This window comes from Bos indicus x Bos taurus, chromosome 11 (genome assembly GCF_003369695.1).
Source record: "Bos indicus x Bos taurus breed Angus x Brahman F1 hybrid chromosome 11, Bos_hybrid_MaternalHap_v2.0, whole genome shotgun sequence".
NCBI lineage: Eukaryota > Metazoa > Chordata > Mammalia > Artiodactyla > Bovidae > Bos > Bos indicus x Bos taurus.
In genome coordinates this window covers 25,980,587-26,004,855 of record NC_040086.1, presented here as the reverse complement: position 1 = coordinate 26,004,855, position 24,269 = coordinate 25,980,587, and the positions used below count along the sequence as shown (strand labels likewise).

Below are 24,269 nucleotides of genomic sequence, written 5' to 3'. Positions count from 1 at the left end.
ATGTGAAATCACATAGCACGGAGAGGATTGATGAGCCCAATGATCCTCGTGGTCCCTTCCAAGACTCTGAGAATTATTCTGTTCTCAGTGCAATTTGCAAAACATGGGAGAGGCTTCTAGCCAGAGACATATGAAACAGATTTAGTAAATGTCTCCTCTCTCCATCCCTTCTGAGCCAGGAGGGGCAAGCTTTACTCCTTTCTTGCTGTTGCAGAGCAGATGAAAGTGATGCTCAGAAATTTGCCCTGGCTGGTGCACATGTAAACCCTGCCATGTCAAGTGAAACTCAGTTCCAGGATCCTTCCACTCTGATGGCAAGAAAACACCTTCTTTTTTCCAGTATAGATCATTCTGGCTTACTTACGCATTTTTAACCACCTCATTATTCCTTTGTATCTGTTTCAGATGTGTCTTGTCTTTTGGTGAAAGCTTCGTGCATTGCTCCGACTCCCTGTATCCTCTGGAACTTTGTTCCATAAGTTATTCCCTCCCTTACTCCAGTTTAGTTTGTTGTTGTTATTTTTTAATGTGGTATTTTGTTTATTTTTTCATTGTAAAAGAAACACAATCTCATTAGAGATATATGGGAACAAAACTCATTGCCTTATATATAAGTATTCTCAGTCTCTTTCTATCTGCTTTCCCCAGGGTCTAATACAGAGAAGGGTACTCAATCAAGGGGGAGCCAGAAATAGAGATTTTTGAAGGGTCTCTGGAGAAGGGATAAGCTGAGGAAGAAAAGAGGGAGAGGGAAGGAAAAGGTCAACCTTCTTGATTTGAGAGTCAGTAAAGAATTTTTTTTACTGGTTATTATTTTGAGTTGAATAAGGAGAGGGTTTCAGGGAGCTGTAGGATATAAGATAAGCAGGGTGACAAGAATTGGGAAAAAGGAATTTTTTAAAGTGTGGCTGGAGATTATAAACTAGGTCCCTTTTAAAGTCCTTGTGGCTGCAGATTATAAACTAGGTCCCTTTTGAAGTCCTTAAAGAGATTCAAATAAAGATTGGCTTTGTTTTTAATTATTTTTGATAGCTGGATTATATTTGATCCAAAACCACAGTGCAATTGGATCACATGGGACTCCAGGACTTATTTGGGTTACAGAGGAAAAGTGAGGTTTAGTTCAAACGAAATTGAATCTTTTCTTAAACATATGAAACATTTATTATAATAAAGTTTCAAAAACCAAAGATTAAAAAATTAAGCTATATCGTAACTACGCCTTTGGGAGTTTTCTTACAGGCTGGACTAACTGTAGCATCTGAAAACAGGAGTTCAACAAAATCTCCATTGCTTCCTACTGAATTTCCCTGAAACTAGTAGAAGCAGTTTTTGTTGCTCTAAGGTCTTTCAGGGAAAACAAATTCATATTATTTATTTTAATCCAATTTGTTGTTGTTTAGTTGGTAAGTCGTGTCTGACTCTTTGAGATCCCATGGACTGTAGCTTACCAGGCTTCTCTGTCCATGGGATTTCCAAGGCAAGGATACTGGAGTGGGTTGCCATTTCCTTCTCCAGGGGATCTTCCCAACTCAGGGATTGAACCCATGTCTCCTGCTTGGCAGGTGAATTCTTTACCAATGAGCCACCAGGGAAACCCACTGTGATTTAAACCAAATTGGATTCTTCTGTATTAAGGGTGCTTTTCCTAGGATGTGGTGAGTCTAAAAGTGGCCCAAGCACTCAAGAGAAGTGTGTTGCCTCTCCCCTGCCATCTTCAGCCTATGAATTGGAACAGCAACCCAGCAGTGACCAGCCTTCCTGGACATTGTGTCTTACAGGTGGAGGCAGTCATGACGGAGCTGAGTTTGAGCCACGTGGCAGATCAACTGATTGGCAACTACAGCTTTGGGGGAATTTCCCATGGCGAGAGGCGCCGAGTCTCCATTGCAGCCCAGCTCCTCCAGGATCCCAGTAAGTGGGACCCAGAACTGCTACTGGCTGCTGCCTGGCATCTTTCACATGTCTACAGACATTTTCAGCCCTTTCTTCACAAGTTTCCATTTGGAAAGTGGGTTGTGTTGAACTGAAGCCACTGAGGTTTTTCAAAGTGGGGAGCCAGTTTCTTTGGAAATGCTATATAGTTCCTAAGGTGATTCCATCATCCAAGTATAAAACAGCTCATAGACTTGGAAGCACTGCTTCTGTGTTGATGTTCAGTTAAGGTCTTCCTTGAATATGGACCCTGCCCTATCCATCCTCGCTTCTTACTAGGGTAGTGCCACTCTGTCTGCTCTGGAGAGGCAGTGAGTTTGGGTATGACTAGAAGTATTTATGAAATGGTAGGAATTAAAACAGAACTTTGAGTGATATATGAGAAAGTATGTATACTGGAGGAAGGGCCACCAAGATGAGGTGGCCATCTTTCCTTCCTGCCTTGGTCATTTTCCCCAATACCTGGGGAAACTGTCACTTCTGTGCACTTGGAAGAAGACATAATAGATCTGCATACTTTCTTTGCATTGGGGTAGATCAAGACTGCCTGCTCTTCAGAGCAAATAAGAGGGATGTTCTTAAGAGCCCCCATACTTCTTGGGTAGAAATAAGCTACAGTTAAACCCTCTAAAGAACTCAAATCCCTGCCCCATCTTGGACTTTGTTTCGTGGGTCAGAGTTTTTTTGCAGTGCGAAAACCCAGTTGGTATTGGAAAGTGCAGAGTCGGACACGACTGAAGTGACTTAGCAGCAGCAGACATGCAGTGAGATTGTGTCTTTTTTTAAATGTATTTTATTCGAGTATAGTTGCTTTACAATGTTAATTTATGCTGTACCTCAAAATGGTTCAGTATTACATATATACATTCTTCTTTGTATTCTCTTCCATTATGATTTATCACAGGATATTGAATACAGTTCCCTGTATTATACAGGTGGACCTTGTTTATCCATGCTATATATAATACTTTGCATCTGCTAATCCCAAACTCCCAATCCATCCCTTCCTACATCCCTCCTGCCTTGGCAACCACCGGTCTGTTCTCTATATCTGTGGGTCTGTTTCATAGATTAATGCATTTGTGTCATATTTTAGATTCCACGTATAAGTGCTACCACGTAGTATCTGTCTTCCTCTGACTGACTTTACTTACTATAATTTTGAGATTTTGTTCTTTTAACCAGCCTCTTCTCAGCCTTTCAGAGAAGGCAATGGTACCCCACTCCAGTACTCTTGCCTGGAAAATCCCATGGACGGAGGAGCCTGGTGGGTTGCAGTCTATAGGGTCGATAAAAGTCAGACACGACTGAGCGACTTCCCTTTCACTTTTCGCTTTCATGCACTGGAGAAGGAAATGGCAACCCACTCCAGTGTTATTGCCTGGAGAATCAAGGGGAGCCTGGTGGGCTGCCGTCTATGGTTTCTGGGGTACCCTAACCTCAGATGGAGCCAAAATGGTCCATAGTACCATGTGAGAGGACTGATCTGGTTGCTGCCTTGTCCCTGCAAGGATTGAGGCTGCAATGTGCTCAGGAGTTGGGAGCTGGGCCCTCCCAGATCAGTTGTTTTCTCTTGGGCTCTGGCTGCATTTGTTTCGATGGGACAAGACAGCTCAGTAAGAAACTATTCAACTTTCTGAATCTAGAGCACAGAATGCAGGCTTGGCAGTGACTCAGATGCTTGGCCTTTCTTTGCCTGCAGAGGTCATGCTGTTTGATGAGCCAACCACAGGTCTGGACTGCATGACTGCAAATCAGATCGTCGTCCTCCTAGCAGAGCTGGCTCGCAGGGACCGCATTGTGATCCTCACCATCCACCAGCCCCGCTCTGAGCTCTTCCAGGTGAGGGCGATGTCTCGTTCCAGCTCAACTCGTCAGGGGTGGGTATATGTGTGCTGGGCTGAGATCTACCTGCATGCGTGTGTGCTAAGTCACTTCAGTCGTGTCCAACTCTTTGCAACCCCATGGACTGTAGCCCGCCAGGCTCCTCTGTCCATGGGATTCTCCAGGCAAGTATACTGGAGTGTGTTGCTGTTCCCTCCTCCAGGAGATCTTCCCAACCCAGGGATCGAACCTGTGTCTCTTACATCTACCTTCATTGGCAGGCAGGTTCTTTACCACTAGCAGGGATCTAACTAAACCAGAGCAACTGAAGCCAATAGCTCTGGATTTGGGAAGGGCAGAGGTTGGCACCTACCATAAGGTGCTGAAACAACTACCATGTTCCAGACACTTCTATGCACTAGCTCATTTAATCCACACCACAACCCTTTGAGGTGGATACCAATATTTTCACTTTACAGAGGGAAAGAGTGAGACTTAGAAATGATACATAATGGAGCCAACATCACAGTTAATAAAAATCTGGAACTGGCCTTCATGTTCTACTAATAGTTGGCTTTCAAGTCTGTGTTTTTCCTCTAAATCATACAGATTTCCTATCCAAAAATCTCACCTTAATCTCTCAGGATCCTTTTAGGGAGCTCTTATTTGACTTTTATAGATGAAGATCTGAGATTTAAAAAAAAATTTGTCCAAGGTCTCTCACTTAGGGGCACGGTTGGGACTCAAACCCTGGTTGTCTGGCCAGGTCCATGAATTGCTTTCTATCCTAGACATGATGCTGGGTGCAAGCTGGGAGGCTGCAGGATCCACAGTGGCAAGCCAGGCTGGAAAGAGTAGGGATGCATTTTGAGTGGCTCCGATGGCCGCAGTAAGAGTACTCATGAATGGCTGAGACACTCAGAGGACTGACTGCTTGAGGCTTGTTTTCCATAAGGATGAAGTTACCTGATTACACACTGAGACTGTCTGTCGTTCAATCAGCTCTTTGACAAAATCGCCATCCTGAGCTGCGGAGAGCTGGTTTTCTGTGGGACACCGGTGGAAATGCTTGATTTCTTCAGTGGCTGTGGTTACCCTTGTCCTGAACATTCAAACCCTTTTGATTTTTATAGTAAGTTTTTCTTTCACATTCCTGATCATAAATGTTTTTAAAACCTTCTCATCTCATCTTCCTGCTTAAATGACACCTGTACAAGTGGATTTTATTTCTGCCTTTGTTCTGGCATTTTTACTCTTCAAAATATTAATTTGGTCGAGTCAATTAACTTGCCATAGATGACCTGTCAGAATGAGGTGGGGGATCTCTCTTGAAATGGTGCCCTTCTACTTGATCAAAGGAAAACTAACTGAACATCTGGATTCTCCCAGACAGGCCTATGGGGATCCTCATGGCCCTGCTGATAGCTTTAAAATATTGAAAAAGATTTTTATAGATGGGCATTAACAACAGGTATTATTTTGATGAGATTAAGTATTATGGCTAGAACTCCTAAATCAATGATGAAACATACATTAGCCATTATGTATATATATGCATTTAAAAGCACGTGTTTTTTTGTGTGGCAAAAAAATTTCAGTGGACCTGACATCAGTGGATACCCAAAGCAAAGAACGAGAAATAGAAACCTACAGAAGAGTCCAGATGATTGAAGTTGCCTACAGAGAATCAGCAATGTATCACAAAACCATGGAGGCTATTGAAAGAACAAAACATCTGAAAACATTACCAAAGATTCCTTTCAAAACCAGAGATTCTCCTGGAGCCCTCTCTAAACTGTGTGTTCTCTTGAGGTAAGAGCCTCACCCTGTTTCAGATGGGTAGACATCCACCCGTAAAAGAAAAGCAATTGAAACAGAGTTGTTTGGCTTTCAGGAGAGTGATGAGAAACTTACTGAGAAATAAGCTGGCGGTGACGATGCGTCTTACTCAGAATCTGATCATGGGTCTATTCATCATTTTCTTCCTTCTACGACTGGGGAAGGATGTGCTGAAGGGTGCCGTCCAGGATCGTGTGGGTCTCCTGTACCAGTTTGTGGGTGCCATGCCGTACACAGGCATGCTCAATGCTGTGACACTGTGTGAGTGCCTTGCCCAGGAGGCGTGCCCCCAGAGTGCGCGTGGGGGCTTCTCTCTCCCTGAATATCTCCTTTCTCCAGCTGACATCTTGCGAGACTGCACCAACATAAGGGTATTCCTCTGAGCTCAGCCTGGCCCTCTCCAGGTTCTTTCTCTGGGAAAAGGTAACTTGTGAATTGCTAACACCTCAGTGAGAATTAGGTCACCATGTGGATCTCCTTGAGGGTTTCTGAGGATCCAGGTGAAACAGGAAGTTATGAGGAGTTGATGGGGCACCTGATGGTGGTGGTTTTAGGTCAGCCCTGGTATCCTATCTTAGCCATGAGGAAGCGCAGCTCACCGGGGCCAGGATGCCTGGCCAACTTTGCACTGTTAACGTGCTTTATGGAGCCTAATTTAGGACAGCCAGCATATGGTTTTCAAACTCAGTGGGAGTCCAGAAGCAATACCTAGGTTCTTGATGTTCTGTGCCAAGGCCCTGCACAAAAAGAGGACACAGTGCCTCACGTCACTCATTAGTGTCTCTTTTGCATGTGTATTTTTGAATTGGTGACACCCCTCCTCTACTTTAGAGACACGGAAATAAATGATCCTACTGTAATCCTACTATAGTTCGCATAGAATGTATGTTTCCGGGGGGGAGGGGTGTCCATAGCTCTATGGATGGCAGTCCCTTCTCTCCATCACTGGGGGGCCTCAGCTGGTCCTCACCACCCAGTGCTGATAGACCTCAAGTTCAGCCTGGGCTAGCACCGTCCCCTGCCCTTCCACGCTCCCTCCACCAGCTGTGTGGTGACCGGCTCTTCTGAAACCTGCCTTCTGTGCCCAGTTCCTGTGCTGCGTGCCGTCAGTGACCAGGAGAGCCAGGATGGCCTGTACCACAAGTGGCAGATGCTACTGGCCTACATGCTGCACGTGCTTCCCTTCAGCGTCACTGCCACCCTCGTATGCTGCAGTGTGTGCTACTGGTAAGGAAGAGGGTGTCCCGAGGCCTTCGGTTCTCCCAGGTCATGCCTCCCGTGGCCAGTGGGACCAGTGGAGCGAGAGGCCGGATAAACTGCTCTCCGCCCTGGAGGGTCTGTCTTTGCCCACCAAAGTCTTGTACAACGTTCCGTCCTTCAGGGCAAATACAAGAACCCCACTGGGGCCACATGGGATCTGAGAGCAGACCAGTAAGACTACACATACCAGGAAATAGCCTGTCCCACATTCACTGACCCAAGCAGAGGGCTCGGGAGTAGCTGGGACCAGGCTGCCCAGGCCGCTGTGAGCTGGGGCAGCAATGCTGCCTGAGATTTCAGTGACAGACCTGGGGCATCGCAGTTGGTTGGGGGTGATGGGGGCTTGAGGAATCAAGAGTGACTATGGGAAGAGGGCTTCGAAAAACCATGAAGCATCCCTGATGCTTTTGATGGATGGTTTGTAGATGATGCTTTTTATTTCATAGAACTTTTAACAGATGTAATCTGAAAGTATGTAGAGAGTCATTTGTTGATTTGGTGTGACAGAGAGATGTATCTTCCTTAATCCCTGTGGCTTTCCCCTAAGATGGGGGAATCACGTGGTATTCTGTGACTCCAGCAGTGAAAGGTGCTCAGCTTGTCATCCCAAGAGAGGGCTTCAGGCGGTCCTGGAGACATTGTCTTTCTTCAGGCCGCTGCATTCCTGTGCTGTGCTCCTATTAGTAGAGACACCCATGATATGCCATGTGAATAGTTACTATGAATCAAGTGAAATACAGGTAGAAGGTAAGCAACAGCCTGGTTAGTTTGAGCTCTAAGATGAGGAGTTGAAAAGGCTTGCTGCAGGCTCTTAGATGTCGGTGTCAACCTGGGGGTGGACAGAGGCAAAACTGCTGGTTCTGGTGAGCAGGAGGGTAGACTCTCACGGCCAGGGTGTGGCAGGGACCTCGTGGCCCTCCTTGCTGGTCCTGATGAGGCCTCTTTATCCTCTGACACTCAGGAACACGCTGAATCTCTGATCTGTGATGTAAACTACAGGCCCAACCCATGTGTGCATCCTCAGTCACGTCTGACTCTTTGTGGGGACTGAAAGCTGGAGTTTTTTTGACTCTTAGCAGCATATCAGACCTGAACTCACTCAGTAGCAAAATCTGATCGGAACCAACATAAGGTTCTTTGTACTTTCCTAACAGTAACACTTCTGTTTCCTGGAAATACTAATGTGCTTGAATGCAGTTGAAGTCCTGAACCCCACTTTGGCAAGCATGGTCTATGCAGTATGATACCTTCTGCAAATCTGTAAATTGCTGCATTCCAAAACACATCTGCCCCTAAAGTGTTTCAGATGATGGATTGTGGACATAAGCAAATCTCCACATGACTTTAATTCAAGAAAACGTAAGATTAATATAAGCAATATTAATAAAATATTATTATTATAAAAAAAACACTGTGTTGAGGCATATAATGACAATAATGATGACTAACATATTGAGTGCTTGCTTTTATGTCGGGCACTAAGAGGTTTAAATATATCATTTCATGTAATCCTGGTCACCATTCTGTAAAGATGGCATTATTCATTATTTTTGTTTGAAGACTAGGAAGCTGAGGCACCAATGGGATATGTCTCTTCCCCATCCTTATCCCAGGGAATTACCCGAAGGAGAACAAGGGTCCATTTGGTTGGGCAGGAAGAGGGCCTCTTGGAGGCTTTATAAAGGAGAACTGGAGAGATGAGCAACATTTGAACAGATGGAAAAGGAGCAAGGGTATTCCAGGGGAAGAGAGAGAAGGAACATAAGTTTAGAAGCAAAAACACACGAGACCTTTTCAGAGAAAAGGTTCAGTTGTGCTGTCGGGAAAGGAGAGTTGGAAGGAGTAGTGGAAAATATGACTGATGGCCCTGGAGCCTGGTAGGCGAGGTGCTGAATGCCAGGCAAAGGGGCTGAGGACGATTAGATATTGGGACATAGTGGAGGATTTCAAACCTCAGGGAGTGACTCATATCTGTTTGACTCAGGAGGATGAGATCCACATCACTTTGGTTGCAGACTGGAGTTAGGGCAGGACACTGGCCAGCCCAGTGAGGAGCCGTGGCAACTGTTTGGGAAAGGCAGAGGCCCTGGTAAAGACAGTATCAGTGGCAACAGAAAGTAGGGGGGATCACTTTGAGATGTTGGGAAAGTAGAATTGAATGAACTCAAATGAAATGGACTTGTTGAGGGGCAAATAAAATCATGGATGATGCCTGCATTTTCAGCCTGGGACCATGGGAAGGTGACAGCCTCCTTATCGAGTTTGCCAGGAAAGAGAACTGATTTGGTTTTGAACACATTGCATTTGAGATGCTACAGGACACCCAACTGGAGATGTCAGTCTGAGGTTTGGGTGACAGGTTGGTGTAGAAAAAAATAAAGGCAAGAGGAGTAAGAGTCGAGACCTGGAAATGGATTCTTTATGAGAGAATGTTAGAAAGGGAGGAAGCAGTCTGAGTATAATATCTTAAGAGGAACATTCAGAGAGTGGAAGAGGCAAGTGACTCAGTGAGAGAGGCAGAGAGGTGGTCAGAGGTGGAAGGAGAAGCAGGATCAGGCAGCATCAGAGACACCAAGAGAGGAGAGAGTTTCAAGGGCATATAATAAACCTGTCAGTGCTGCAGATGTTCAAGGAGATGTATCAAAAGATTAAGGAGGTATTGGTGCTCTTCCAAAAAAGAGCTTTAGCAGAGTGGTGGGGGTGCAAGGCAGGTTTACAAGGGAAGAAGGAGTGAGACGGAAGGAGATGCTGTTTGAGAAGCTTGGTGGTATAGAATAGAATGAAGAGGGGGAAGTTACTTAAAAGGTTAGCAGACTCAAGGAATGGTTATTTTATGACATGTTAAGTAAGACCATTGAGAAAAAACACTAGATTGAGAGTAGATGAAACTATAGAAAAATTGGATAGTTCACAGATCGTTTCCAGATTAGACCAGAGACAGGGAAATCAGGTTAACACAGAGCAGTTTTAAGTAACAAGCAACATTTAAATACAAGACCTGGTGAGTGATCAAGACTAAATGGGTGGAGTCACTGGAATTGATCAGGTTACCTAATTAGGAGGCACTGGTGTTGATGAATTATCAAGATTAAAGACCTTGAGGATAATAATGATGGACAGGAGTGTAAAACTGACCCTGGTCCAGAAGCTCTGAAAGTATGAAAGGTGAGACAATGCCTTAAAAGTCACAGAGGACTGCACTGGGGCAGAGAAGTGATAGCATAAGCAAAGTTCGTGATTTGTATAGGAGGAAAGGCCGATGACCTTGAAGAGTGGTAGGGAGGGGTGGATGTTAAGACAGGCTAACTCCTCCTCCTTACTCTACAAATGGAAGAAAGAGCAGCCATGTCTGAGGGCTGTTGAGCACATGCTGTCACCAGGGAAATGTTACTTGGTGAAAGGAATATAAGGGGTTATAAGGGTAGCTTGTTTACAAGAACATGAAGGTCGAATCAGTGGAAGGGTTTGGTAGAATAAGACAAGAATGGAATGGAACGGGCCTGGGGAGGGCTAATTCCCTCCCCAGAAAAGCGGAGAAGGATTCTCATACTGGCAATAACCCCAGGATATAGGAATGAGGCGCCCAGAAGGAGGGGCTGAGAACCAGGTTTTGTGTGTCCTTGGCATTAGGGCGGGAGCAGTGCTGGCCAGGCGGAATGTGGCTGCTCATGGAGAAGCTTGGACACCTCAGCCCTACTTACTGCAGCGAGTTGTGACCATCCTCTAAGGGTTGGTATTTTTCTGGGAGAGCGGAGGAGCTGTAAAAAAGGAAAACAGGGCTCAGCTGACTTGGGGCCAACAGAACAGTTCTCAGGACAAAATGGCCTCAAATGCTGTGTTCCAAAAAGGCCTTTCAAAGGTGGGGTTTGGCTTGCCCTGCAGACTCTTCCCACCCACTAACTACCATGGATTTATTCCTAGAAGGCAACTGTGCAGTTTTTCTTATAACCCTTGGAGAGGAACTAAAGACCTTATGTTTTTCCAGGACTCTGGCCTTATACCCCGAGGCTGCCAGATTTGCATATTTCTCTGTTGCTCTCTTGGCCCCCCACTTAATTGGTGAATTTCTAAGCCTTGTGCTACTTGGCGTGATCCAAAACCCAAATGTGGTCAACAGCGTGGTGGCCCTGCTCTCCATTGCTGGGGTGCTTATGGGCTCTGGCTTCGTGAGGTAAGATCTAACAATACCAACCGATTTAGACTGGTGTGGTTTGATGTTAATGATCACCTAATGATGATGATTGTAAGGCATTCCAGAGGAGCGTGGTGATCCTCTATCGCCTCACAGTCCAGAGTGTTTATAGCGCTTACTAATCAATATTGCTTAGACTCTGAACTGTTTACAGTTTATTCAATAAAATGTCTTCAGAGTGAGATTCAGGAAATGATGATTTAGGTGTGTTATCAATATGATTCATATGTCATAAGACATTACAGCAAAAGGAGAAAAACCAAGCTATGCTCCAGAAGCACAGCCTATTACAGGCTAACTAGCACGCATTTAGTCCATTTCTTCCCCTGGCACTGTTGAGTTTCTAGTCCAGCTCTCAATTCCCAGGTATTTCAAGGAAGTTAGAATAGTCAGATAAGAAAAGAGGTAAGAGAAGGTAAGAGACTGCTGAAGAAAGTATCAGGACCAGAAGGACATGCACCAAATGTTAACAGTAATTATCTCTGGGTGACATTCATTTTAATTTTTCTTTATATTTTTCTCTCTTTTGTGAACTTTCTATAATGGACAGCATTATTTTATAACCAGGAAAAAATATACTTGCACACATACATATGTTTTAAAAAAGTAGTAGTAAGAAGGGTGGAAAATTTTAGGAGGGTGAAAGTGGTTCCTGGTGGGTGATGTGAGTTGGATCTAGCAAGCAAACTATGGGTCCCTGAGAAAAATGTGAAGACGGCTATTTCTTTGACTTAAAAACCAATCAAATAAGCTACTGAGCAGCTATTACATGTAATCATATTTCTTTGTTTACTTTTTTAACTCAGAGCAATCGATGTTCAGGTAAGAAAACTAAGCTCAGACTTGACTTTGTTCTGCTCACACTGTAAAAAGCCTCTCAGGAAGCATGTGGCTCCCTGAAGTCAGTCTTCCTCCAACCATTCAGCTGCCAAGTGACCATTGGCAAGTCGCTTTTCCATCTTAATAAGTTTCGTTTATAAGATGGAGATAATGATCTCAGCCCCCTCTGTCTCAAGGGAACATGAGACTCATGAGGTCATCGGTGTGGAAACACTTCATGAACTGTAGTGACTTATAAAAGGTGAGATACCATTAAGCAAAGTGAGCTAGGTTTTGGCCAGTTGAGATATTTTTGTGCAGTGACACCATGACATTATATTTGCCTATGTGGCTTAAGTGGCTTGTTCGCATCTATGAAAAATGCACAGGATCCAGTTACCCCAATGGCATGAAATCAAGCCCGCAGGTTACAGACCCAACCTTCAGCAGCATTTCCTCTTTCTTATTTGAATCGTTATGTGTTTGGTTTATAGGAAGAGGGAGGGAGGCAGTGGCCAACATTACCAAAATGCCCTTGGGTTCTTTGCAAAACCTCAGTATCCCAAGGCCTCACCTGGGTTCCACTCCCATCATTGGGGTGAAACTACTCCTGAAGGCCACATCAACGTCTTAGTCATCGAGTTTATATTTTTCCTTCAACTCATCTTTCCTGACTGACTGCCTACAACATTTGCACTTTTGGCTCCCTCTTCCTTTAAACTCAAGTGGAAAGAGCTTTGTTCTTCTTACAAAAGAATGCAGGTTCTTTGGGGAAAAAACATACACAATGTAGAAACACACTAAGTAAGTTATTTACCTGAAGTATCACAGCCCAGAGTTAAATTTTGTTGTGTATTTTGCTAGACTCTTATGTAATCTTTAATTAAAATAAGCTCATACTGTTGTGAAAGAGTAAGGTATGCATGCTTTTTTCCCCTGTGTGGAAGGTCCTACGTCAATAAATTTGGGTCTGTGGTTCCTCCCTCTTGGATGTATTGTGAGGACTTCTGTGTCACTGCCTGGTTTTCCTCCTGTGTCTTTCACTGATCGATTTGTCCCCCTCTGCGCCTGCACAAAGCCTGCCTGCCGTTGCCTTGGCACAGGACAAGCGGTCTCTGACAGGCCCCTTTATTAGGTCTCACTGCTCATGTTGCAGTCTTCCTCACATACACTGTCAGCATCTTGAGAGAAGCGTTACAGCTTCTCTCAGTGGCTGGCCCAAGGCCTTTAACCAATTAGGTTTGCAAAAAATATTTGGACTGAGTAAATAAATGAATGACTACTCTCTTCTAGGACTTACCTGTACACTGGATCGGTGACCAGATCACACTGGTTTTCTTCCCCGCTGTCAAGTCCCAAATGCATGTGGGGCCTTTGTGTTTGCCCTGTGGGGTGCAGTACAGGACAGAGACACGTGGTTCCTGCCTCCTCACACTCCAGCCAGCTGGGCAGCCGTCTTCTCCTGGCCATCATCCTGTCCCAAGCCTTTGTCATCTCATCCTTGAACTTCCGCTGTAGCCTGCTCCCTTTATTGCTGTTCCTCCGTGTCCTTATTCTGGTCCATCCTACTTGCTGGTGCCGCATTAATACTCTTAAAACACTGATTGACATGTGATCGTTTTCATGGTCCTTCAACGGCAAGCCCCTACAAGGCCCTGAAAACAGCTGGTCACGGCTGCCGTTCTCAACTCGCCTCCCACTGCTCCCAGATCAGACCCTCCGCTCGAGCCTTTCTAGCCCAGTCGCACAGGCCTGTGCTCACACTGTTCTGCTGCCCTAGGGTTCTTCCTTTTCCCCAGACTCCCATCTATCCTTTCCAATCAGCCGCCTCTCAATGTGGCTAAGTCAATTTCATGCCTCAGAACATTGTCAATATCTGAAAGTCATGGAGTTTAGGGATCACTTGGTGAAACCGTAAATACTAAATACAAGAATATCATGGACACTTGGTACTATTTTTTTATATTTTCTAAGCACAAATGGTTCACTGCTGTGTATTTTTATAGTCTTAAGGCTATAGAATCTCTGTCTCCCAACTCCATTATGAATCCTTAGGGGTAGGTACTTCTTTTGGATTCCTTCAGATCAGATCAGTCGCTCAGTCGTGTCCGACTCTTTGCGACCCCATGAATCACAGCACGCCAGGCCTCCCTGTCCATCACCAACTCCCGGAGTTCACCCAGACTCACGTCCATCGAGTCAGTGATGCCATCCAGCCATCTCATCCTCTGTCATCCCCTTCTCCTCCTGCCCCCAATCCCTCCCAGCATCAGAGTCTTTTCCAATGAGTCAACTCTTCGCATGAGGTGGCCAAAGTACTGGAGTTTCAGCTTTAGCATCATTCCTTCCAAAGAAATCCCAGGGCTGATCTCCTACAGAATGGACTGGTTGGATCTCCTTGCAGTCCAAGGGACTCTCAAGAGTCTTCTCCAACACCACAGTTCAAAAGCATCAATTCTTCGGTGCTCAGCCTTCTTTACAGTCCAACTCTCACATCCATACATGACCACAGGAAAAACAATAGCCTTGACTAGACAGACCTTTGTTGGCAAAGTAATGTCTTTGCTTTTGAATATGCCATCTAGGTTGGTCATAACTTTCCTTCCAAGGAGTAAGTATCTTTTAATTTCATGGCTGCAATCACCATCTGCAGTGATTTTGGAGCCCAGAAAAATAAAGTCTGACACTGTTTCCACTGTTTCCCCATCTATTTCCCATGAAGTGGTGGGACCGGATGCCATGATCTTCGTTTTCTGAATGTTGAGCTTTAAGCCAACTTTTTCACTCTCCACTTTCACTTTCATCAAGAGGCTTTTGAGTTCCTCTTCACTTTCTGCCATAAGGGTGGTGTCATCTGCATATCTGAGGCTATTGATATTTCTCCTGTCAATCTTGATTCCAGCTTGTGTTTCTTCCAGTCCAGTGTTTCTCATGATGTACTCTGCATCTAAGTTAAATAAACAGGGTGACGATATACAGCCTTGACGAACTCCTTTTCCTATTTGGAACCAGTCTGTTCCATGTCCAGTTCTAACTGTTGCTTCCTGACCTGCATACAAATTTCTCAAGAGGCAGATCAGGTGGTCTGGTATTCCCATCTCTTTCAGAATTTTCCACAGTTTATTGTGATCCACACAGTCAAAGCCTTTGGCATAGTCAATAAAGCAGAAATAGATGTTTTTCTGGAACTCTCTTGCTTTTTCCATGATCCAGCGGATGTTGGCAATTTGATCTCTGGTTCCTCTGCCTTTTCTAAAACCAGATTGAACATCTGGAAGTTCACAGTTCACATATTGCTAAAGCCTGGGTTGGAGAATTTTGAGCATTACTTTGCTAGTGTGTGAGATGACTGCAAATTGTGTGGTAGTTTGAGCATTCTTTGGCATTGCCTTTCTTTGGGATTGGAATGAAAACTGACCTTTCCCAGTCCTGTGGCCACTGCTGAGTTTTCCAAATGTGCTGGCATATTGAGTGCAGCACTTTCACAGCATCATCTTTTAGGATTTGGAATAGCTCAACTGGAATTCCATCACCTCCACTAGCTTTGTTCGTAGTGATGCTTTCTAAGGCCCACTTGACTTCACATTACAGGATGTCTGGCTCTAGGTCAGTGATCACCATTGTGATTATCTGGGTCATGAAGATCTTTTTTGTACAGTTCTTCTGTGTATTCTTGCCATCTTTTCTTAATATCTTCTGCTTCTGTTAGGTCCATACCATTTCTGTCCTTTATCGAGCTCATCTTTGCATGAAATGTTCCTTTGCTATCTCTGATTTTCTTGAAGAGATCTCTAGTCTTTCCCATTCTGTTGTTTTCCTCTATTTCTTTGCATTGATCGCTGAAGAAGGCTTTCTTATCTCTTCTTGCTATTCTTTGGAACTCTGCATTCAGATGCTTATATCTTTCCTTTTCTCCTTTGCTTTTCGCTTCTCTTCTTTTCACAGCTATTTGTAAGGCCTCCCCAGACAGCCATTTTGCTTTTTTGCATTTCTTTTCTATGGGAATGGTCTTGATCCCTGTCTCCTGTACAATGTCACGAACCTCATTCCATAGTTCATCAGGCACTCTATCTATCAGATCTAGGCCCTTAAATCTATTTCTCACTTCCACTGTATAATCATAAGGGATTTGATTTTTAAGCACCCTGAATTAGTGCCTTGCAAACAGAAAGAATTTAATACATATTTGTTGACTGATAGAAGCTATAGAGTGAACCGAGAAGGGCACAAGGCCGGCATGAGGTTTCTCCTGAAACAGGTTTCACAATGAGTGTCTGCTGGTTCTCTCCATCCCTTGGGTTACGGTTCAGTTCTCACTTCATACTCTAGCATGCTCAAATCTATTTAATCACAAACATCCTCCTCTAATGTGATGCGTTATTTTCTTTTATGTTTGTATCAATGGTGCCTAACAGTAACATTAAATACCAGTCCATCATCAGGGGTGTGTTACATTCATGTTTCTTCTATAGTGGGCCACCAAGCTGTGATTAAACATGATGCAGTGTTATGCTTACTGACTTGAAAGGCTATCTGAGATACATGTTTGTTTGAAAAAGCAGGTTAGGAAAGAGGATTAGTAGTTTGATTCCATTTATGTAAAATGTCATAAATATATGTATTACATATATCACTAAAATGTTAACAGCAGTTATTTCCGGGCAGTGGTATTTCTCTATACTTCTCAGTGTTGTTTGAACTTTTTGTAGTAAGCATAATTTTTATCATGAGAGATGAAAACCTATATACATTCCTTTTGTGAAACATAAGAGTTGCCTTTCTTTTGGTAGGACTGTTACCAAAGCCTACTGAAGTTTTTCTTTCTTTCTTTTTGTCTTTTCTTAAGAAACATACAAGAAATGCCCATTCCTTTTAAAATCCTCGGTTATTTTACATTCCAAAAATATTGCTCTGAGATTCTCGTAGTCAATGAGTTCTATGGACAGAATTTCACTTGTGGTAAGTATTCTATTTTGGAATTTATTTTTACATATTCATTTGAAAACACAATTTCTTGAGGGAAATGTATTTTTTAAGTAAAAAACTAGTGTAATTGTAAAATAGATTTAAAACTTTGTTTTGAAGAGTCTAACATTTTCTCTGATTTTTAAAATAGTAAGCATTCATCAAGCTAACCACTTGTCCAAGGTCAGCAGCTTAGGGGCATTCTGATGTTTTTAGAAAATGACGGATTTAACATACACTGAAGTAAACTCTAATATATTCTGGATGGAATCAGTTCCTATACCTAGCTTGAAACAGGCTGCAGTGGCCTCCTGTTCTCCCCAAATGTACAGAGTATGTAGCTGAGTGAAGCCATTTTTGGCACAAATGTTCCCTAATCCTGCGAGAGGGCAGTGGGAATACAGCAAGGCCCTCCTGGCCTTTGGAAATCCCAGGCCACTCTGTGACAACAACGAAAGAACAAGGCAGAATGTCATAGTTGTTTTAAATCTCTCTAGGTGATAACATTAGTAACCTTGGGATACTCAGTGCTAAGTGATCATAATTTTTATCAGTATTATTCATTCATTTGGGTAATGAATATATACCCAAAGTGGGAACAAACCCATTTCCATCTTCAAGGCTCCCAACACTCACTATTGCTTCATCTAATAATGAATTCTGGGCTCTCTAAAAAGTCCTGTATCTTTATGAAGAAGGGTACTTAGCAGAATACTAAGCATTTAGTGGGCATTTGGTAAACACATGTGGATTCAATTATCTTGGAATTACCATATCTGACATTGTCAATCTTTTCCCTGGCAGGCAACTCAAACGCCTCTGTGTCAGCTAACCCAATGTGTACCATCACTCAAGGAGCTCAGTTCATTGAGAGAAACTGCCCAGGTGCAACATCCAGATTCACAGCAAACTTTCTCATTTTGTATTCATTTATCCCAGCTCTTGTCATCCTAGGAATAATTGTGTTTAAAATAAGGGATTATCTCATTAGCAGATAGTAAAGGACACTGCTACAAAATGGAACTTAAGCTCCTAGATATACATGACTGCTTTGAATTTCTGAAGTAAGAATGCCACATGATTCTCAGTAGTACAACTGTAAGTCTTTTAACCATTAAGACTCCATCTGTGCCCATTGGATCCATGCAGGCCTGGAATGCTATTCCAACTTGGAGGGACTTGTGTTATTTGGAAATTGTGACGGAGCAGGTTCAAAGATGTAAATAATAATTCATAAAGTTATGGGAGACTAGTGTGACTATTTGTCTTTGTTCTAGACACAGAAAAAATAGGTCAAAGATTATGCTTACATTTGACAAAGGACTTGGTAAAAAAGAAAATATTTGAATATTATCAGCTGTAAGTAACAGAAAAAGTTGTTTCACTGAAGCAAAGCATCACAGAATTGGGTAAGAATGGTTTATCATTTCCAAACCCATATTTATGTGTCCAAGTCCAGATAAGTTACCTAGTCACATGGAGAGGATGTTGGATAGATGCTGAGTGAAGGCCCTTGACACAGAGCATCCACTGATTTTATTGAGGGTTAAAAATGAAAAATGGCAGGAATGGGCTGAACTGAAAACAGCACATTAGACAAAAATAGTTTGCTATTTTTCACTGTCAACTTAGTTTACTTACAAAATTAAATGTTACTAGGTAAAGTGTATGCATGAACTGAGAAATGACCTTTTTAAGGTTAGAGAGCAGCTGTTATTTAAAGTCCACATAGAAAAGATGCTCAACTGACACAACATTTACACTAAAAAAAGCAGGGTTACATGCTAGGGATTCATGTTCTGGAATTAAAAGAATGCTGATCAGTACGTATTTTTAAGGATCAAATGATGTATACAGATTATTAAAAGTGGGTTCTGGACTAAATGATGGATTATCTTTCTGATCTTCAAGTAATTCATGTCCAAGTCTGAAATGAAACTGTCTCCATGTTACCATGGTAACTTTGAATGAGACTATCTTAGAGAGTACATGAACTTGTTCTGTTACTGTGACCTAACTTGTAAAGAATGATAAATTATAGTATTTGAAACATCTCACATTATAGTGAGAAAGATCATTTTATTAAGGAAACCATGGTAAAATTCTATTTCTCAGAACAGTATTCAAGAATCTGGAGACATTGGTAAATTACCAAAATAGTATTGTCAATTTTTATAAAAGGTCTTTGACACTGATGATTATGGTATAATAGTTACATAATGCCTTACAGAGTATATATGTCACATCAGTTATAGACAGTTCTGGAGATGATAATCTATTAAAGCAGTTCAAAGAGAGTCCCACAGGAACCTCTTTTGAAATCACTGATTTCAACTTACTAAAGATATGGGTGTACAATCTAAGTGGAAACATTTTTTCTACTATTCATATGCAGATGGAATTTCATTCTAGCTCAGAAACATTTGGAAAATTGACATAGCATGTGACTTCAAGCTATTAAATGTTAGTGATACTATCTTAGAAAAACACAATGACTTTCAACATGTGACAGTTTCTCAAGTTAAAAATGGACAGTGATGTGTAAGAAAATCAAATTAAATAATCCAAAATCCTGTTTCCACCAAGTCAGTAATATTTCTGAGATCATAACATTCAGTGTTACAGGGAGCTCTTTCTTTGCAGCACTCAAGAAAGGCGCCTGTCTGTTTCTATGACTGTAGTTCCTTGGAGACACGGTGAAAATTCTGTTTTCCAGAGGACGGGAACCATACGCACTGACTGTCACTAGTTTAGAAACTTGTATTTCATTGCTGTAACAGGGTAGTTTGCTATCCACTCCAATACCACTCATCAATCTTTGTGTTCTTAAGGTTAGTAAATGTTTATTTAAAGCTGGGTGCATGGCATAGAAAAGTTAACATATTTTATAGTGGAAATGGAAGAATATGGGATAACTTACTTTCCTGTTTAATGACAGCAGTTATGCTTACTCCAACTGAACTTGGCTAGCAGATACATCTCCAGAAGTTAGAAGGATTCTTAAAGGCTATCCCACCTTGGAAATGATCTTGGTTATTACCAACTCATACAGTTTTGGCCTGCTTATTGATAGAATATTTCCTTAAATTTGTCTGTTCTTCAAAAAGTTGTACTTATCTAAGTATGTCAGAATCACCAGAGGTACTGATGAAGAATGCGGATTACTAAGCCACATTCCAGACCCACGGATTGAGGATCTCTGGCTGTGGGGATTCAGGAATGTATTTTATTTTTTTAAAAAAGATTTATTTCATTTTTTGGCTGGGGTGGGTCTTTGCTGCTGCACATGGGCTTGCTCCAGTTGTGGTGAGCAGGGGCTCTCTCCACTGTGGTGTGGAGTAGGGGCTCTAGGGCATGTGGGCTCAGGAGCTGTGGCACACAGATGGAGTTGCTCTGCAGCATGCGGGATCTGGAACCTATGTCCCCTGCATTGTGTGGCAAATTCTTAACCACTGGCCTACCAGGGAAGCCCCAATTTTTTTTTTTTTTTGACTGAAGTATAGATGACTTACAATGTTGTTAGTTTCTGTTGTACAGCAAAGTGATTCAGTTGTGTGTGTGTGTGTATACATATATATATTAGATATGGTGCATGTATCTTCCTAATCATAGTTTTGTCTGGGTATATGCTCAGGGATGGGATTGCTGAATCATATGGGAATTCGGTTTTTAGTTTTCTGAGGAACCTCTATACTGGTCTCCACAATGGCTGCACCAACTTACATTCCCACCAACAGTGTAGGAAGTTTCCCTGTTCTCCACACCCTCTCCAGCATTTGTTATTTGTAGACTTTTTAATGATGGTTATTCTGATCAGTGTTAAATGTTACTTCATTGTTTTTATTTGCATTTCTCTAATAACTAGCAATACTGAACATCTATTATTTGTAATATTGAGCATCTTACAAATAGCTGTGAAAAGAAGAGAAGTGAAAAGCAAAGGAGAAAAGGACAGATAGATCCATTTGAATGCAGAGTTCCAAAGAATAGCAAGGAGAGATAAGAAAACCTTCCTCAGTGATCAGTGCAAAGAAATAGAGGAAAACAATAGACTGAGAAAGGCTAGTGATCTCTTCAAGAAAATTAGAGATACCAAGGAATATTTCATGCAAAGATGTGTTCATAAAAGGACAGAAATGGTATGGACCTAACAGAAGCAGAAGAGATTAAGAACAGGTATCAAGAATACACAGAAGAACTGTACAGAAAAGATCTTCATGACCCAGATAATCACAATGGTGTGATCACTCACCTAGAGCCGGACATCCTGGAATGTGAAGTCAAGTGGGCCTTAGGAAACATCACTATGAACAAAGCTAGTGGAGGTGATGGAATTCCAGTTGAGCTATTTCAAATCCTAAAAGATGATACTGTCAAAGTGCTGCACTCAATATGCCAGCAAATTTGGAAAACTCAGCAGGGGCCACAGGACTGGAAAAGGTCAGTTTTCATTCCAATCCCAAAGAAAGGCAATGCCAAAGAATGCTCAAATTACTGCACAATTGCATTCATCTCACGCGCTAGTAAAGTAATGCTCAAAATGCTCCAAGCCAGACTTTAACAGTACATGAACTGTGAACTTCCAGATGTTCAAGCTGGATTTAAAAGAGGCAGAGGAACCAGAGATCAAATTGCTAACATCCATTGGATCACTGAAAAAGCAAGAAAATCATCTATTTTTGCTTTACTGACTATGCCAAAGCCTTTGATTGTGTGGATCACAACACTGTGGGAAATTCTGAAAGAGACGGGAATACCAAACCACCTGACCTGCCTCCTGAGAAATCTGTATGCAGGTCAAGAGGCAACAGTTAGAACTGGACATGGAACAACAGACGGGTTCCAAATCAGGGAAGGAGTATGTCAAAGCTGTATATTGTGACCCTGCTTACTTAACTTATATGCAGAGTGCATCATGAGAAATGCTGGGCTGGATGAAGCACAAGCTGGAATCAAGATTGCTGGGAGAAATATCAATAACCTCAGATATATGCAGATGACATCACACTTATGGCAGAAAGCGAAGAAAAACCAAAGAGCCTCTTGATGAAAGGGAAAGAGAAGAGTGAAAAAGTTGGCTTAAAACTCAACATTCAGAAAACTAAAATCATGGCATCTGGTCCCATCACTTCATGCAAATAGATAGGGAAACAGTGGAAACAGTGACAGACTTTATTTTGGGGGAGCTCCAAAATCGCTACAGATGGTGACTGCAGCCATGAAATTAAAAGACGCTTGCTCCTTGGAAGAAAAGTTATGACAGTATATTAAAAAACAGAGGTATTACTTTGCCAACAAAGGTCCATCTAGTCAAAGCTATGGTTTTTCCAGTAGTCATATGTGGATGTGAGAGTTGGACTATAAATAAAGCTGAGCACAAAAGAATTGGTGCTTTTGAACTGTGGTGTTGGAGAGGACTCTTGAGAGTCCCTTGGACTGCGAGGAGATCTCCAACCAGTCCATCCTAAAGGAAATCAGTCCTGAATATTCATGAGAAGGACTGATGTTGAAGCTGAATCTCCAATACTTTGGCCACCTGATGCAAACAACTGACTCATGTGAAAAGACCAGATGCTGGGAAAGATTGAAGGCGGGAAGAGAAGTGGACGACAGAGGATGAGATGGTTGGATGGCTTCACCGACTCAATGGAACTGAGTTTGAGCAAGCTCTGTGTGTTGGTGATGAACAGGGAAGCCTGGCGTGCTGCAGTCCATGGGGTCGCAAAGAGTCGGACACAACTGAGCGACTGAACTGAACTAAGTATCTATATATGTGCCTGTTTGCCATCTATTTTTCTTCTTTGGAGAAATGTCTATATTTTCTGCCCATTTTTTTGATTAGTTTGTTTTTTTTGTTGTTGTTCAGTTGTGTGAGTTGTTTATATATTTTGGAAATTAGGCCCTTGTTGGTTATATCTTTTGCAAATTTTTCTACCATCCTGTAGGCTGTTTTTTCATTTTGTTTGTGGTTTCTTTTACTGTTCAAAAGCTTGTAACTTTGATTAGGTCCCGTTTGTTTATTTTTGTTTTTATTTCTATTGCTTTGGGAGACTGACCTCCCCAGTGGCTCAGACGCTAAAGCGTCTGTCTACAATGCGGGGGACATGTGTATTCTGTGGGGTTTTTTGGATGTAATGTCCGGATAATGTCAATTAAGTCTAACTGTTCTATTGTATCACTTATGATCTGTTACTTATTCTGTCTAGAAGATCTGTCCATTGGTATGAGTGAGGTGTTGAAGCGTCCTACTTATTGTATTCCTGTCTATCTCTCCCATTGTCCGTTAGTATTTATGTATGAGGGTACTCCTGCATTAGGGGCATCTAGGCTGACAAGTGTACAGTCCTCTTGTTGTACTGATCCTGTTATCATTATCTAGTGTCCTTCTTTTTCTTTGTGGCCCTTGTTTTAAAGTCTATTTTGATATGAGTATTGAGACCCCTGTTTTCTTGTCTTTTCCATTTGCATGAAATCTTTCCCCATCCTTTCACTTTCAATCTATGTGTGTTTGTTGCCCTGAAGTGGGACTCTTATAGGCAGCATATTGTAGGCTCATGTTTTTTATTCAATTTGCCACCCTGTGCCATTTGATTGAAGCATTTAGTCCATTGCCATTTAAGGTAATTATTGACACATATGTATTCAAGCTATGTATTTATTGCCATTTTAAACTTTGTTTTATTATTGACTATATTTCTTCTTTTCCCTTTTTCTTTTATTTCTTTTGTATTATACTTATGTGCTCTTCTTTTTCATATTTTATGAATCTGTTGTATGTTTCTAATTTGTGGCTACCCCGTTCTTCAAGTACGTTAATCCCTTTCTGTATCTACTTGCTTTGGACTGGTAGTCGTATAGACTCAAACACATTCTAGGGGAAAACAAAACTATATGTTCTTACTCTCCTTCCCCACATTTTATGATTTTGATGTCCTCTTTTACATCTTCATGTTCATCCTTTTGCTGTTCATTGTGGTTGTCATTACTTTCATAGATTTTTTAAATTGTGTACCAGATTATTTAAGTGATTTACTTTCCAACTGTGATTTTCTCTTTCCTACAGATTCTTACTTCTTTTCTATTTAGAGAAGACCTTTCAGTATTTCCTTTAAGATAGGCTTAGTATTGCTATAATTCTTTTAGTTTTTGCTTGTCTGAGAAATTCTTTCCTTCTATTTTAAATAATAATCTTGCTGAGCAGAGTATTCTAGATTACAGATTTTTCTCTTTCAGTATTTGAATGTATCTTGCCATGCCCCTCTGGCCTGCAATAGTTTTTTAATTGGAGGATAATTACTTTACAATACTGTGATGGTTTTTGCCATACATCATCGAGAATCAGCCATAGGTATACATATGTCCCTTCCCTCTTGAACCCTCCCCTCCCACCTCCCTCCCCACCCCATCCCTCTAGGTTGTCACAGAGCATGGGCTT

At 42.1% G+C, this 24,269-nt stretch overlaps 1 protein-coding gene across 1 annotated transcript in view; it reads left to right on the top strand.

Annotated features, from left to right (window-relative positions):
- Positions 1-17,837, top strand: part of ABCG5 (ATP binding cassette subfamily G member 5) — a 32,181-nt gene extending 14,344 nt beyond the window's left edge. The window contains exons 5-13 of the mRNA XM_027555141.1: positions 1,782-1,914; positions 3,638-3,777; positions 4,762-4,891; positions 5,358-5,571; positions 5,654-5,859; positions 6,687-6,825; positions 10,844-11,029; positions 16,716-16,828; positions 17,639-17,837. Of these exons, the coding sequence (XP_027410942.1) occupies positions 1,782-1,914; positions 3,638-3,777; positions 4,762-4,891; positions 5,358-5,571; positions 5,654-5,859; positions 6,687-6,825; positions 10,844-11,029; positions 16,716-16,828; positions 17,639-17,832 (1,455 nt within the window). The 3' untranslated portion in view covers positions 17,833-17,837. The remainder of the gene's footprint in view (positions 1-1,781; positions 1,915-3,637; positions 3,778-4,761; positions 4,892-5,357; positions 5,572-5,653; positions 5,860-6,686; positions 6,826-10,843; positions 11,030-16,715; positions 16,829-17,638) is intronic.
- Positions 17,838-24,269: the final 6,432 nt, after the last annotated feature.